Genomic DNA, 16,711 nt, shown 5'->3' on the forward strand with positions numbered 1-16,711 from the left:
ATGGTTTTCCAATAGTATTCAGCAATAAATTTTGCTGCCTGAAGGGTTATAAAGAGCATGTGGGTGTTTATATTATACAGAGTCTGGAGGTCATCATACAGTGTACTGATTCACTTTTAGTACTTCAAGAGCTTGCACTTTTAGTCACACGAAACCATGCACTTCACTAACTTCTCACTGAAGAGTGCAGCACTTTCACATACTTTTTTTCCTGAAGTTTGTTTGGCATAATTAGTTTGAAGAATGTTCACTTTAAATACATCCAATGATAAATTGTTTCTGAAATTGGCTCAAGTTATTGGTATATTTTGTAATATTGATGTGGTGAACGGTGTCGGAATTAAGTGTTAGCGGATATTTTTGCTGGCAGTTTTATTAAGTTACTGACAATGATTTAGAAATCTTTGCCTTCTGGAATTATGTTACTTCAAAACATATTGTAAGTTTTTGTTTCTTTGAAATGTTTTTGTAATTTTGTTAAAGTGAAAAATATGAAATTATTTTTTTAATTGTATCATATAATTGCTGTTGGAGCATCTTATGCAATCTGTTTGAAGTCAGTTTGAATGAAAATTAATAGAAAATTAGCCAGCTGTTTAATTAGTATTAGTTTACAGTAGGGACTTCTGTTACTGTGGTTACTGCAGATAAGATGCTTGTCTGGCTACTTTTCAAAGTTGTTTTTTTAAAAATCATATCGCATGTATTCGGACCTTTTTGTCTTTGGCAAGAAAAAGGACATAATTACACAAAATTTGAAAAGTCTCAGGAGTTATCTCCTGTGAACAAAACATAGGGTCTGAACACAGCCTATTAAGATGCTGCCCTGGCAAGCTACATACTGTGCACCAATAAAAAGAAGTGACAAGATAGAAAATATTAGTCAGAATTTTGGAACCATTAAATTTAAGACTGCAACTGATATAATGACAGCAGCTATTAAATGTATATCACTGGTGAAAAAAAAAATGGCATCATATCAACAAAATTTAATCAACTCTGTTGATTAGAAATTCTTAATAAATTCTTTGAAGAATAATGCAGGAACAATATTACTTATATATCCCAGGATGCTATTGATTCAGGAGCTGAATTCAGGGATATGGTAGAGATTACAAGTAACAAGCATTAATGATGTAATAAAAGATACTACAATATATTCAGAAGTTGTTTTACAGATCGTTAACATATTAGTTTATTAAGATGCATTATTATCTTTGTGCCAAACCATTGATTAAGTGTTGTGTATGAAGTGTTAATACAAAATATTTTGTGTTGTACCTCTTGGAAAAGAAACAGTAAAATGTTGTAATGGTTTAGAGCATCTGAGCGGAAAATTTGATGTTGCCATTAAAGAAATTATATTATAAAACTGTTGAAAAAGGAAAGATTGTTTCTTTGTTTAATATTTCATAGTTTTAGTCTCTTTCTTTCATGTTCCAGTTTTCTCAGTTTGAAGTATTTTTGTCTGTATTCTATCCAAAAAGCATTTCTTTTTTCTGTGTTTTGGATGATGTTATACAATATGTTGTATTAAAGGGAGGTTATTGGGAATACCATATTTGATAAAACTGGGTCATCAGTAGTAGGCCAAATATTTCTAAACAAATTTTCAGCCAAGGTAAATAATGATATATGGAAGATTTTGCCTTTTGTTGTAGATTCTGTTTCATTAAAATTTTCATCCTCATTTTGTAGGCTTATATAGTTTTGATTTTATTTGTGCAGCAAATGTGACAAAAACGTACACATTTTGAGTCTTTAAAATTAAAATGCCAAATACCCAAGATGGTAAAGTCATCAGTAGAATAATAAGCACATGTTTTTGTTCCAGAATTAATCAGGTTTCTCTCATTAGGTTCTTGTTTTGATAATTTCTTGAAGCCATATTGTTCTCCTTGAATCCCATGAAGGTGTCTTCCCTGATCCATTAATGGCACTTTTGCTTTATGTTCTTTGGCACAACTTTGAGAAACATCACTTTGATGATAGAAGGCAAATACATATGTACCGGAAATATAATTTTTGCATCTTGGATAGCCTGGGCCTGAATCGTGACCTAGGACTGGAATTTGACAATACGTATACATGTCCATGAACCCCTTACTGAGGAATCGCGCCTGTATTCGTCGATGCTTGATGTCTGAAACTTTGATAATTTGCTGTAACTTCATCTATAACAAATTCATACAGCTGAATTTTTCCCAAACCATCATCAGCTGCAGGATGAAGGTTGCTGCCAAGTTTCCTTGCAATCTAGATACATCTGACAAATTCCAGAGCAAAATGAAAATCAAGCATTTTTAAGTCTTAAGTTTCAGAGGAATTCGATTGTGATGTCAAGTAAAAATTGATTCATTTGGCAAAATAAAAAAGTTAGATGACTTAACATTACTTTATAAAGAATTTAGAATAAAAATGAAGAAAGTGACGTAAGATGTAGGCACACCTTAGTCCTTTAGAATTTTTGGGTCAAATGATGAGGAAAACATTGAGTGTAAAGTTGGCACAAGTTGTGACAGTGTGTGTCATGAGTGTTTCCCACACCTGGCTCTATCTCACTGTGAACAGCATACCTGGAAAATTACACCTACAAAATGATCATTCATACCTGCTGGTTGGGGTATTGTGAAATATTAGCCAACAAATTTTGCGAATTCACTTGAAAATACAACAGAACTTTTTCCTTAATGTTGCTGAGTGACAGAGAAAGTGACGGAGAAAGTAATATTGCCAACATAACTGAGATTCGGAACTTTGAAATATTTAGGAAATATTAGTGTTTGAAGATAGGGGGACAATCAAATTGGCAAACCTTTTGTATTTTACCCTGGTATTCACTTTGAAAAAAAAAACTGTTGTGGAATTGAGAATTAAATTAATTATTGTCAGGATACAATTGTTAGGGGATTTCTCTTGAAGGAAAACTGTCAACAATTGAAGGATTGTCAGGTAGCTTAGAATTTGAAGTAGTTCCCCCTCTCAAGTTGATTTTGAGGAGATTTCCTTGTTAAAGGAAATTGTTGACAAAGGTGGATTAGAGAAAAAACTTTGTTGGTTTTTGGGATATGTCACCGTAGTTTGTTTATAGTATAACATCTGGATGGTTAATATACTTGTGGGTCAGTGTTTAACAGCGAAGAAAGGCTATAAAGTCATCAAACTTTTTTCTCTGTTTGGATAGATGGGTATATTTAGGATGTAGCACAGTCATCAAATAAGTGTAAAACTTTGGAAATTGAATATTTTATTGTGGTATTTGAAACATGAAACTGGGGATATGTTAATAGAGGAATTTAAAGGGGAAGATTTGGATACAAAACTAATATTGGTGTACAAATGTCTTTGTTGAATGTGAAGATGACATTATACTGGAAGAAAAGCTGAAAATATTCTAGATATTGATGCATGAGGTTGGAGAAAATACCAGACTCTACTTTATTTTAGTTGGATGGAAATATTTAATTTATATATATAGACAAGAAATGCCATTTTATGGAAGAATTTCAGAATTCTATTACCTTTAATACATTAAAAATTGAAGTTGGACGTTGTAGTATGTTGGAAGAAACTTTTAACTGTTTCTAAGATTAAAATGGAAATATGGTGAATCATTTATTAAAAAATTGTGTATCATCTTATCTAAGCCAGTGATATAATATATATACAGAATGTAATTTCTGGCAAGAAGTATGAAGACGTTAGAGGAGTTTGGAATGATAAATGGTGGCTGCCATTGATCAGTGTTTATTTTGAAAGTGTTTGTACATCAAAAGGAAGCAAGATTTATTTGTGGAAGAAGGAATTTGTTTATTCTATAGACAAGTTTAGGTCACTATGGAGGATAGGTTGTGTCAGAATCAACCAGAAAATATTTGTGAGAGAGTAATGGGTTATTCAACTTACCTATTGTAAGTATTTGGGTTGGAAAGATGTAGATAATGTTTGAATGTTTGATGCATCAAAGATTTGAAAATCAAGCCACAACCTTTTATCAGCCTTGCCCCTCAGCCAGTCACTCCACTTACTGAAAATTTTATTTATAAAAAAATATTGAAAATTTATTTGTGAAATAAAGTTTGTTGATAGATTGTAAAAGTGAATGCATCTTTTTCAAGCCAGTTTTAAATATTTTAAGCCTATAGAATGGAATATATGCAGTTAAGCTTGCTTGTTTACTTTAGACAATAGTAGGTGCCATTCAGACTTACATCTGTTAGTATAAAAGATCAGGGTAATAACGGAGGGATTTGGAACAGAAGGTGATTGGAAATAAGACATTTAACAGGGTCAAGTACCTTTACCTTGTTACAGGAATTAAAGGTGATTACTGTAATATAGATAAATGAGATAATTTCCTTTCTCTCCATGTTTTCATAATATTTATGGTTACTTATCTTAAGTTAGGTGATTGGAACAAAGGATTAGATAAAGCTGGTCTTTGAAGAAAAAGGCTTGATTATTGCTGGTAAAGCTTTCAGAGGACTGAAAATGTTGGAAGAGAATTGGGGTGAATAGCCTGTATTGGATAAGAAAGGATTAGCCGATAAAATTGATTAGTTTGGCTATTGGATGCATTGAAATTGTAATTGATTATATATAATTGGGACAGAAACCCTGTCTCTTTGTCTGTAGTGTCAATGTTTTCAGTAAAGATTAAAGAATCTTTTGGGAATACATGCATTTTAACATGTGCAGTTATTGCTGTGTAGTTTAATTGTATTTAAACTGCAGAACTTAATAATTGACACACCCTTTAAACATGCATGTTTTATGATGCATATCTATGGGGTTTCAATAGATGGAATAAATTAATTTGTTCTATATTGGCATTTCATCATCATACTAGCTAGGTCAGGGGTAATTAAATTGGTGTAGGAAATAGTTTTAATTTCATATGCTATATTACACAGGGATTAATTAATGTTACAATTTCTCATTGATGTTCCATGAATGATGGAGTGTAAAATTCTCATGATTAATTATTCATTATCATGACCTTCTGATGTTAATATATTCAGTACAGATTGTGTTACAATAGTGTACTCCACTCACTTATTTATCTCAAGGGTTTTAAATTTATTTCCAGACACAGATGTTTATTTTTAGAAGTTGTATATGGTATGTAATGATGAGACAATTACAAGTGCATTATATTGATAAACAAGCTGAAAAATTTACATGCTTCATTACACATTATCTTGTGACACAGTGCATTTGGTCCATTTTAAAGTGCATTTAAATGCCTTGAAACTTCATTAAAGTTTAGAAGTTTGCGGACAGTTGAAGCAAGCAGTGTGAATATAATACTGACGTTGAAAGGAAATTAATTAATTAAAACATTTGTTGACCGAAAGATTTTACAATTATTGTTATAAATGGTGTATAAGGAAAGACGGAGACGATCTGTGTTCAGATTATGGTAATTATACAAAAAACATTTCTGTATCTTTGTTTGAAACACATTTCTTAAGTTTTTAATTCAGATGCATGCTATATGCATATAAGACTTATTTGAATGTAGTAAAAAACTTAACAGTTTTTACTAATTTTATATAAAATGTATATAGTAAAAATGAAATTCAGATTGTTAGCATTTTAATATTCAGTTTCTCAAAAGTTGTTAATTTTCTATTTGCAGGTCTGTGATCAGTTCGCGACTGAAGAACTCGCAGTCCCATGAGTCCCTGCTCACTACCCACAGTCCTTTGCACTCGATCGACCTTACATCGCCAGACATGGAGATAAGGCCGTTACATCGTAGTATTCTGACAGAGGACCATTGCTTCCAGGTGTCGACAATGCACGGTAGCAAGTACATCTCGTGCCGAACTGCAGAGGAAAGGGAACAGTGGATGACAAGGTTAGTTTAGTTCAGATTGCATGAATCTTCATCAAGCCAGTCTTCTGGTAACAATTCCACTGTTCAGGGTAGAGAGTATTGTTGCCAGCAAAGTTTGAAACCTGAAACCCATGGTTGTAGCTACTGGTCTAGTGTTTAAGGTATTGACCGCTCAACCAAAGGGTTGTGGATTTGACATATGACACTTACAGGAACTGGACTTGAAAGTGGTTCAACTAAGCTTGAAGCTTCATCACAATGTGGCAAAATAAATTTGTAATAAACTAGTTCCTAAGACATTATCAAACTGTGAAGTCATTATTTGTCATGGACTGGTTTCATGGTTGTAGTTATCTTTAATTCAACTGACCAAATAAATTAACCATTCGTGTTATCATTAAAATTTGGTGAGGAAGTCATCCAGCTGGCTTACGGAAGGTCTGTGGTTCCCTGCCTGTGATGAAATAATGCATGGAGGGTCACCTGGGGTCATCCTCCACCATCAAAGCTGGAAAGCCACCATATGACCATTGTGTTGGTGCAACGTTAAACCCAACAAACAAACATCATTAACATTTAAATATTCATGTCCCTACAAAACAGACATCTTGACTATGAGGTCATATTATTTTGTGGGCATGAATATCAATGTTTCAGCCAGAAAGACTGTTTTTTATTTGAGCCGTGCCATGAGAAAACCAACATAGTGGGTTTGCGACCAGCATGGATCCAGACCAGCCTGCGCATCCGCGCAGTCTGGTCAGGATCCATGCTGTTCGCCAACGGTTTCTCTAATTGCTATAGGCTCTGAAAGCGAACAGCATGGATCCTGACCAGACTGCGCAGATGCGCAGGCTGGTCTGGATCCATGCTGGTTGCAAACCCACTATGTTGGTTTTCTCATGGCACGGCTCATTTATAGTTATGAAATCTATAGTTATAATAAGAGATAACACTATAAATTTTTACTTTTCCTATGATGACATATTCATTTAAATCACCTACACAAACTTAACAGTTGTAAAACATCGTAGTAATCATCAATCCCAAAATAAATCTTTCCACTGTAATGTTCCGTTGTATATAAATATATTGAGATGTCGTATATGATTGTCCCAAAATTGCGTGTAAATATTTCAGTACAAGTCATTTGTTTAGATAAGTAACTATTTTAGGAAAAATCTAGCTCCCTTATGTCAGACTTATTTATTTAATCTGCGTATCATCCCTGTAAGGCGTTTATCACAGTATTTTAGATTGAGGAAGTTATTTTCTTTGTAAATTTCCCTGAGGTAAAGTGACGGAATACACGCTCCCAGTTTAACACGCAAACTAACAATTATAATAGTTATAGTAGATAATGTGGTTTTGTGTTTTCAGTTTGCGTCGTACAGTCAACCCACAACATGAAAACAGTCGGCGCAGTGAGTCATCTCTCAAAGTTTGGGTACAGGAAGCCAAAAATGTTCCATCAAAAAAAAGGTAATTTTTGATTACTATAAATCTGGTAGGATTACCTCACTTGTCAGTGCCCTAAAAAAAAATTTTATTAAGAAATATAGAAATATCACATTGAAATAAAATCTTTTGGCTGAATTATTGCCCTTTTTGGACTTGGAAATTGGTTCTGATTTCATACAAGTCCATGTTTTGTCAAAACTATTTAACAAATGGCTTTTAAACTTTGAACACTTGTTTATCATCATGATTTCCATCTGTAGGCAAGAGTACAGAACTCGGACAACTATTTTGGCTGAATAATGGCCCTTTTTGGACTTTGAAATTGGTTCACACATTGCCATTTAGTGCAAGACTTATCGAAATCCACAAATACGGGAACATTGTTTGTCTAATGTATTTTTTTCTTTTGTCTGAATATCTGTAGAAATATTTTGACCCCATTCTTCAATCAATTCTTCGAATAGTTGAGCGCGCTGTCATCCGACAGCTCTTGTTAAACTACAGTTTAAAGGCCACAGTTTTATCTTTCCATATACCAATAAGCAATTTATAAATTGATCTTAAAAGAAAGCTGTCCTGGAGGAGCTTGTTTTATGTAGTAAGAAGTTTATAAGACTCCCTCCCCTCTCTTTTCCTTTTTAGCTCGACTATTCATAGAATAGTAGAGCTATTGGACTTGCCCATGCGTCGGCGTCCGCGTCCCGATTTGGTTAAGTTTTTGTATGTAAGCTGGTATCTCAGCAACCACTTGTGGGTATGGATTGAAACTTCACACACTTATTCACTGTGATAAACTGACCTACATTGCACAGGTTCCATAACTCTATTTTGCTTTTTTACAAAATTATGCCCCTTTCTCGACTTAGAAATTTTTGGTTAAGGTTTTGTATGTAAGCTGGTATCTCAGTAACCACTTGTGGGAATGGATTGAAACTTCACACACTTATTTACTGTGATAAACTGACTTACATTGCACAGGTTCCATAATTCTAATTTGCTTTTTTACAAAATTATGCCCCTTTTTCGACTTAGAAATTTTTTGGTTAAGGTTTTGTATGTAAGCTGGTATCTCAGTACTCACTAATTGGAATGAATTGAAACTTCACACACTTATTCACTGTCATGATCTGACATGCACAAAGCAGGTCCCATAACTTTATTTTGCTTTTTTTCAAAATTATTCCCTCTTTTTCAACATAGAAATTTTTGGTTAAGTTTTTGTATGTAAGCTGGTATCTCAGTATCCACTAATGGGAAAGGATTGAAATTTCACACACTTGTTCACTGTCATGATATGACATGCAGTGCAAAAGGTCAATAACTCAACTTCGCATTTTACAAAATTATGCCCCTTTTTCAACTTTGGAGTTTTTGGTTAAATTCCTATATGTAAGCTGGTATCTCAGTACCCACTAATGGGAATGGATTGAAACTTCACACACTTGTCCACTGTCATGAGCTGATAAGCACTATGTAGGTTCCATAACCCTATTTTGCTTTTTTACTAAATTATGTCCCTTTTTCGACTTCCGTATTCATTCAGTCGACAAGGCTGTTGAATAGTCGAGCATTGCTGTCCTCCGACAGCTCTTGTTATCCAACCTCTCTTCATAACCCACCCCAAATATACATCAGTGATGGTCCATTAATTTAGAAAACCTGGGTTAACATAAACAAACAAAATGACCTTAGGTTAATGAAAAAAACAACAAACATTACTGATAACTGGTAGATAAGACTATTAGACCAAAGCATGATCATGCTTTGTACTGTATAACCACACATTTACTACATGATGCCATCAAAGACAGGTCTCGGTTTGTTACCTGGGAAATCTGGTTTGTCTTAGTCATCATGTTATAGTTTATACCTGTGCTTTACTACAGTCTAATCATTGTACAAGACACCCGTATCCTTCAGCCTGCTGGCGGCAAGTGATTCTGCCTTTGCAACCAGTGCAGACGAAGGTCAGCCTGCACTTCAGTGCAAGCTGATCATGGTCTGCACTGTTCGCTATTCAGTCAATATATTTTAGTGAACACCTCTTTAAAAATAAGTGGTACTGTCCAAATTAAATGATGGACCAGTCCATTTTAGAAATTTAGCAGGCTTAAGGCTACCAAGCAGAATGACAGGTATTTTCTTTCCCATATGACAAAGTTCCTTATGCACTCACAACAAACCTGCTTAGCTGAGTAGGTAAAGCGTTGGTCTACGGATCACGAGGTCGTGAGTTCGATCCCTGGGTGGGGCGTATCTTCTCCAGGACAATTTGATAAAAGACATTGTGTCTAAAATCATTCATTCTCCACCTCTGATTCATACATGTGGGGCAATTGGCAGTTACTTGTGGAGAACAAGTTTGTACTGGTACAGAATCCAGGAACACTGAATAAGTTAACTGCCTGCTATGATATGACTGAAATACTGTTGAAAAATGGCATGAAATCCAGAAAAACAAAAAAAACCCCAAGGATTCAGTGCTTACAGTTTGAATTTTCACATATAATGCTGGCAGTATTAGAAACTTACAGAAACATTTTTGTTTCGTTAAAACACAAACATTAAACCAGTATGAATTTAAATCTACACAACAATTTTCACATTCAATCATTTTCACATTCAGTGTGTTTTCTACAGGCTAGTTTTTTGCCATGTTACTAGATTTTTCCATGTTGTGGCTTAATTCTTGCAAAGTTTTTAGTTAATTGACAGCTGCTGTTTGCTAAAAACCTGACAAAATTTAGAGAGAAATAAATTAGTTTCAAAGCAAGCTGACAGAAATGAAAAATGTACTAACAGGAAGGATGGTTTTAGAGATTATATAAACAGTGTCTACAGGAGCTGTTAACATATTATTTTTCTCACCATTGTAAAGTTAGGCAATGTCTGATGTTACCAACCACCTGTAAGAAATAAATTTTTGAATCCCTTGGCTGTGCTGCCAACTGTATTAACTTTTTCAGTTTAAAAAACTTGCATTGATGTCAGACTTGGAAAATCTGGTTTTCATAACAGTTTTATGTATGTTTGATTGTAAAAAAAGTGAAACATGTAGGGCGTGTGTCTATAATTATGCAATAAAAACCTCAGCTGGTGATGTCCTGAATTGACAGCTGTAACTATTTATACTAAATGTTTTGTATGAATTAAGGGAAATGAATTTGTATATAATCACTACAGTCTCGAAACTGCCTTAGTGGCAGCTTGACTGTAAGCAGTCACTGTTGTCTCCCAACCAGAAATAGGTTTCCTTCTCCTAAAAAGGTGTGCATACCCACTCTCGACAGAATGACGTCACTATATTAGAATATCTACTTCTTGATATGTACTGCTCAATAGACGCTGTGCGTCATTTTCTAAACGGGAAGGATATTAATATGATTATATGTACCACTTAATGCTTTGAAACATAGCATTTAGACAATTTTGCGAAAGTCACTTAAATTAATTGATTTTAATAAAATTAATATTTTTTGACACATAAAAAATAATTATAAATTGAAAAATTCTGTATATTTTCAGGTATTTTTGTGAGGTTTGTCTGGATAAAGATCTGTATGCACGGACGTCTATCAAAATGAAAGGAGATATGCTCTTTTGGGGAGAACAGTTTGAATTCAAGTAAGTATCTTTTTAGTTTTCTGTTACTAAATAATGCATATTGGAAATTAAATATGGCTTTTAGCATGCTTGCTTTGCAAGACCATCAACAATTTTAGAATGTGGCTGTATGGTTGGGACCCTAGCTGAATTTAAAGTGATCACCTACAACTGAAGTAAAAAAAAAAAGGTAATTTCTTTCAGGTTGCTTTACTTTTTGTTGATAACCTGTATACAGAATTGATTAATGGTATTTAGAGTTGCTCCCCTTTCTTTTCAGTAATTTGCCATCTGTAGAATTCTTGATCGTCAATTTATACAGAGAGGCAGACAAGAAAAAGAAGAAAGACAGAAACACTCTCGTTGGTAAGTTACAAATATAAATTAGTTGTCAATTAAATCCAGAAATTAAACTTTAACCTGCTAAATTTCTGTAATGAACTTGTCCATCTTTTCAATTTGGGCAGTACTATTAATTATTGGAAGGGGTGTTCACTGAAAATTTACTGACTGAATAGCAAACAGTGCAGACCATGATCAGCCTGCACAGATGTGCAGGGTGATCTTGTTCTGCACTAGTTGCATGCCGCTAGCAGGCTTAAGGTTAATTAAAACATTGTCCAAAAACTGAAGTAGACGGGCTTTTTGAGTATTTGATCCCCACTGAGAGAGGTATTGTAGTCTCAGTGACAGACAACACAACACGTAACATTGAAACTTTTGTCTTTTGTGTCAAGATCTTGTTATTGCATAAATAAGGTAAACTAGCATCTGCTGCATAATAAATACATCAGTAAAATGGATTTACAAAACAACAACAGGAAGCATACTCTGAAAATTGACTTGAATGAAATTCAGAATTTATAAATATTTTGGTTTTTATCTTTTGTATATAAAATAAAAATATATGAGCATTTTGTATAGATATCTGTTTCTGTATTTCAGGTTATTCAAAAATACCAGTATGTGACATAAGTAACAGACAGTATGTTGAGAGATGGTGAGTTTTGTCTCTAATTGTCCATCATCTATATACAATTATCCCCACTATTGTTCTTTGGTATTCCATACCCTGATATTCTAATATTATAATATTTAATGAAAGATATTATGCATAAAATTTTAATGTAATATATTCAAACAGATCATCATATATATACATGTATTGGTTTAAAAAAAATTGAAAATGTCGGGATGGGTGTTCTGTAAGCACAGAGGACCTCAAAACACAACCACAGAGTCACATGTCACAAATATGTTTGCCTCCCCTGAAGTGAATTTTTATTTTGGAATATAAAATCGGAACATTGCTTTTCAGTGTGAAACATTATTGTTGAGAAGTAGGAGAAACTATACATAGGGGTTGTTGTATTTATAAATGATAATTATAAATCAATAAAATGGTCAATGTTTTCTAGGTTTGCTACAAGTTCGGGAACTGTTGGTAAAGGAGGGAAGGAGAACAAGATAGATCTGCCGTTAATACGTCTGAAAGTTCGACACCAAACTGTACAGATACTGCCAGTGGATCTTTACAAAGATCTCTCTAATGTAAGACTATATACATGTACATACATAGTTTATGTTGTTGTTTAAGTCTGTCCTTTGTTAAGTATGTTAAGTGAAAACAAGTCAAATTATTGCTTTTGCTTTAAACAAATTTTGTAAGAAATGTTACTCTTAAATGACAATTAAGTGAAACTTGTTACTGTCTTAAATATTTTGTATATGTTGTGGAAGAAATGTGTTTCAAAATTTATCTAATATGTAAATTGCACAATACAAAAATATAATTTTAACTCTTTCAGCAATATGCTTTGCTTACCTAATGGTTAATATTAAGTTAAAAACATTTTTTTTGTTTTTAGTATCTAAAGGAAAACTATGTACAGCTCTGTGATAGCCTTGAACCCCTCGTCAGCATCAAAGACAAGGAGGAGATTGCCAAAACATTGGTCAATATCATGCAGAAGCTTGACAAAGCTCAAGACTTCCTGTCAGAACTTGTCATGACTGAAGTGCTACGACTTGGTAAGTTTTATTATATAAAATCAAATTACTTACCGAACTGAGTTACAGAAGAGAATTTACTTACAAATTTGGTTACAAAAATGAATTTAGCTGAAGTAAAGTTTATTAATAAGAAAGTAAGATGTTTTATATTATAATTTTTAAATGAAGAGTAGAAACAGAAACTGCAAGGGAGATGGAGCATCTTAACCCTTACCCTGCTGAATGAACTATATAACACGTTACGTCCATCTTTGAATTTGGACAGTACCACTAACTGTCAAAAGGGGTGCTAACCAAAAAGATCCTGTAGGTTGAACTGTGCATATCAAGGTCAGGCTGCAGGGAAGTGCAGGCTGATCATGATCTACACTGGTTGCAGAGGCAGATTCAATCATGTCCAGCATGTTAAGGGTTAATCGTAAGTTGTAGGTTACAGTAGTGTTTGAAAATTTCAGTGAGAGGTGACTCAACATCCCCTTTTAGTGTACAGGCATGATATTGGTCAAGGTCCAGAAAGCTGTTATCATATATAGCTCACACAAGTTGTAAGAATTTGCTCTACAATCTGTGCAATCTAACAGAAATCATTGTCCCATTTCAGACAACAATCACTTGATGTTTAGAGGTAACAGCATCGCCACAAAGTCTATGGAAGCTCATATGAAATTGGTGGGAGAAAAGGTGAGACATCTTAATCTGCAGACTGTGGGTTCAAATCCCAATGAGATTCTATAACAGATCATAGTCCTTACTTAGGAGCAAGCACTAGATAGAAATTTGGAATGTAGTTGTCAAATGTAGCTTACATAATGACATTGTCTGTCTTTAGAATTCATGTAATATCTTGGAAGGTATTATTCTGCTTTCAAATTTATTACTGTCTGCTGTGAATTTGAACTTCTTTTGTTTTCAGTATATAAATGACAAATTTGGCAACTTGACTTGTTAATATAGTCATCCAGTTCATCGACAAGTCAACCCTATTTGTCTATCGCTCTTTAATGTAAACCCTTACGATAAAAACATTTCTGTTTACAGTATTTAAATGACACATTGGGCGACTTTGTCCGTACAATCATAGAGAGTGAGGATGACTGTGAGGTAGACCCGACACGTGTTCCAATTCCGTCCATGTTAACTAGACACCAAGCAAATCTACGCATGTACTGCGATATGGCCTGGACTAAAATCATCACATCATCATCTTTCTTTCCCAGGTCTGGCATTGAACTTGAGCAATTTATTTTAATTACAATTACAAATTAATTACAGAATCCAAAGGACAGGTAACTAATTCCAGCCAAATTTTGTTGCTTTTTGTAAACATCCATAAAAACCATTATTATAAGATTGTATGTGAAAATTGTAATAGCCAGATATTAAAGAGTTTTGCCTATTTCATGTGGTTGTATTGAAATAACATGAATTGCAGTGCAGATAATGACCAAATAGAAAAGCAAGTTTCGCGCCAAACTGCAATAAATTCCTTTGGATCAACACTGTAGATATATAAAGAATATTGATGTTCTACGATATTCCTTTGACAGAATTATAGGTTATGGGTTATAATATTTGTAATGCTCTTATCACCACATTAAATACAATATTAATATTAACTAAATGTTATATATATATATATATATTTACAGTGAGTTACGTAATGTGTTCACACGATTTCGAGGTTGCTGTGAGCAGGAGGGCAAAGGTGACCTCAGTGACAACCTCATCAGTGCTTCCATATTCCTACGATTTTTATGTCCCGCCATACTCTCACCGAGTCTGTTCCACCTGACGCAAGAATATCCATCAGAAAAAGCTGCGCGAAATCTTACTCTGATTGCCAAAACTATACAGACGCTGGCAAATTTGTCAAAGTATGTATTTTCTCTTCATTACAGTTGAAACAGGATAATTGAGCAGTGCCATGAGAAAACCAACATAGTGGGTTTGCGACCAGCATGGATCCAGACCAGCAGATGCGCAGGCTGGTCTAGATTTATGCTGGTCGCAAACCCACTATGTTGGGTTTCTCATGACACGACTCATATCTCAGACACTTGTATCTCAAAATTCCATCTGTCTTGAAGATATTTTCAAGTCCCATCCCTAAAACATGTGCACAAAATATCACTAAGGACAGTTTGTTTTATCTCTAACTAAAACGGTTGATCCTTGAGACACCGTGTTTCAGCTGAAATATATTATGAAACTTTCTGTTCCTTGAATGTAATGTAATGTTTTCTTTACTACTGAAAAAATGGGCCTCTGCCTGTGACTAACAATTGTACACATTTAAATTATCAAAGCATTTTGCCAGGTTAACCGTATACTGAGGGACTGAATATCGGAATTTTGTCTTTCTTTTCCTTAGATTAGTGGTTCTTGTAACTTTACATAAAACAGATTCTGCTAAGAATAAAACATTCAGTTTAGAAACCTGTGTTGTACTTTAACCCTTATTATGCTGGACATGATTGATTCTGCTTTTGCAACCAGTGTAGATCACGATCAAACTGCTCTGTTCACTATTCAGCCAGTATCTTTCAAATAAGCACCCCTTTAAACAGTTAATGGTACTGTCTAAATTGAAAGATGGACAAGTTCATTATTGAAATGTACCAGGTTAAGGGTTAAGCTGTGTACAAAAACAAATTGTTCAGATAACCGCTATAATAGAAAAAAGTTTTAAAGTAAGTTACAATTTCAGGTTTGGTGGGAAGGAGGAGTACATGACCTTCATGAATGATTTTGTAGAGGAAGAATGGTGCAATATGAAGGATTTCCTTCACAAAATCTCAGTAAGTTGTTTTAGCCTTTATCTGTCTGTTTGTTTGTTTAGGGTTTAGCGCCATTTTTCAACTGTATTTCAGTTGTGTAACGATGAGCAGTTAACCTAACCAGTGTTCCTGGATTCTGTACCAGTACAAGGTAACTGCCAGCTTCCTGACATGAATTGTCAGATGTGGAGGATGAATGATTTTAGACACATTGTCTTTTATCAAATTAATAAATAATAAATAAAAAAAAAAATAAAAAGAACATTCACCACACCCGATTATTGAACTCACAATCCTGTGGTCCGTAGATCTGCATTCTCCCAATTGAGCTTACACGGCAGACTTTTTACTAGACTGGAGAGAGTGAATTTTGTAGCTGTATCTTCAAGTGCAATCTGTTTATTCATAGTTGTGTCATATACATGAGCACTAAAGATTTTGCTGTATAAAGGCATTCTAAAGGACATTTTATTTGAAGGGTCTCAGATGGGAGTTTCTGTTTCTAAAGGTGCTAGGACAGGGGAGCATTTGTTAAACAGATTTGATAGAACAAACACAAACTTTATAGTTATTCATCAGTTGAAATCAACATAAATTTTAAAAAATCAGTTCAGTTTAATGTGTGTGTGTGTAAAAGATGTTAATATATTTCCATTGACTTCATATTGCAGTCAGCTGATCCTAACGACAATTACACAGAGTATGACGGGTTTATAGATCTCGGCAAGGAAATGTCTATACTCCACACACTCCTTATAGATACTCTAGAAAAAGGCTCCGAGGTGAGTTTATCATTTTGTTTTAATTTTTATTAAAACTAGAGATAGCAACAAATAAGCAGTGTCGGTATTTGAATATCCAGGGAGCATCAGATCATATAATTATATCATAACAAACGAAGAATGTTCCAATTTGCTTGATAATAAAACCTTTCAATGGATGTCCACACAGTCATATTGGCTTTTAAAAACAAAAGTAAGCCGAAGAAATTTATTGATTTTCACAGTAGATAGAA

At 34.1% G+C, this 16,711-nt stretch overlaps 1 protein-coding gene across 21 annotated transcripts in view; it reads left to right on the forward strand.

Moving 5' to 3' along the window:
* The window catches only part of LOC123558132 (disabled homolog 2-interacting protein-like), a 207,598-nt gene that overhangs the window by 181,734 nt on the left and 9,153 nt on the right, over positions 1-16,711 (forward strand). For 18 of the 21 annotated variants that reach the window (XM_053525640.1, XM_053525641.1, XM_053525637.1 and 15 more), the window contains 12 exons: positions 5,642-5,863; positions 7,223-7,324; positions 10,829-10,927; positions 11,187-11,272; positions 11,852-11,906; positions 12,325-12,457; positions 12,775-12,937; positions 13,521-13,600; positions 13,958-14,136; positions 14,569-14,793; positions 15,627-15,717; positions 16,368-16,478. In XM_053525640.1, the coding sequence (XP_053381615.1) occupies positions 5,642-5,863; positions 7,223-7,324; positions 10,829-10,927; positions 11,187-11,272; positions 11,852-11,906; positions 12,325-12,457; positions 12,775-12,937; positions 13,521-13,600; positions 13,958-14,136; positions 14,569-14,793; positions 15,627-15,717; positions 16,368-16,478 (1,546 nt within the window). Of the gene's footprint in view, positions 1-404; positions 440-3,488; positions 3,912-5,224; positions 5,423-5,641; positions 5,864-7,222; positions 7,325-10,828; positions 10,928-11,186; positions 11,273-11,851; positions 11,907-12,324; positions 12,458-12,774; positions 12,938-13,520; positions 13,601-13,957; positions 14,137-14,568; positions 14,794-15,626; positions 15,718-16,367; positions 16,479-16,711 lie in introns of those variants that run through there. The other 3 variants (XM_053525657.1, XM_053525651.1, XM_053525656.1) reach the window with 3 other exon arrangements.

The sequence above is a fragment of the Mercenaria mercenaria genome, chromosome 15, assembly GCF_021730395.1.
Source record: "Mercenaria mercenaria strain notata chromosome 15, MADL_Memer_1, whole genome shotgun sequence".
NCBI lineage: Eukaryota > Metazoa > Mollusca > Bivalvia > Venerida > Veneridae > Mercenaria > Mercenaria mercenaria.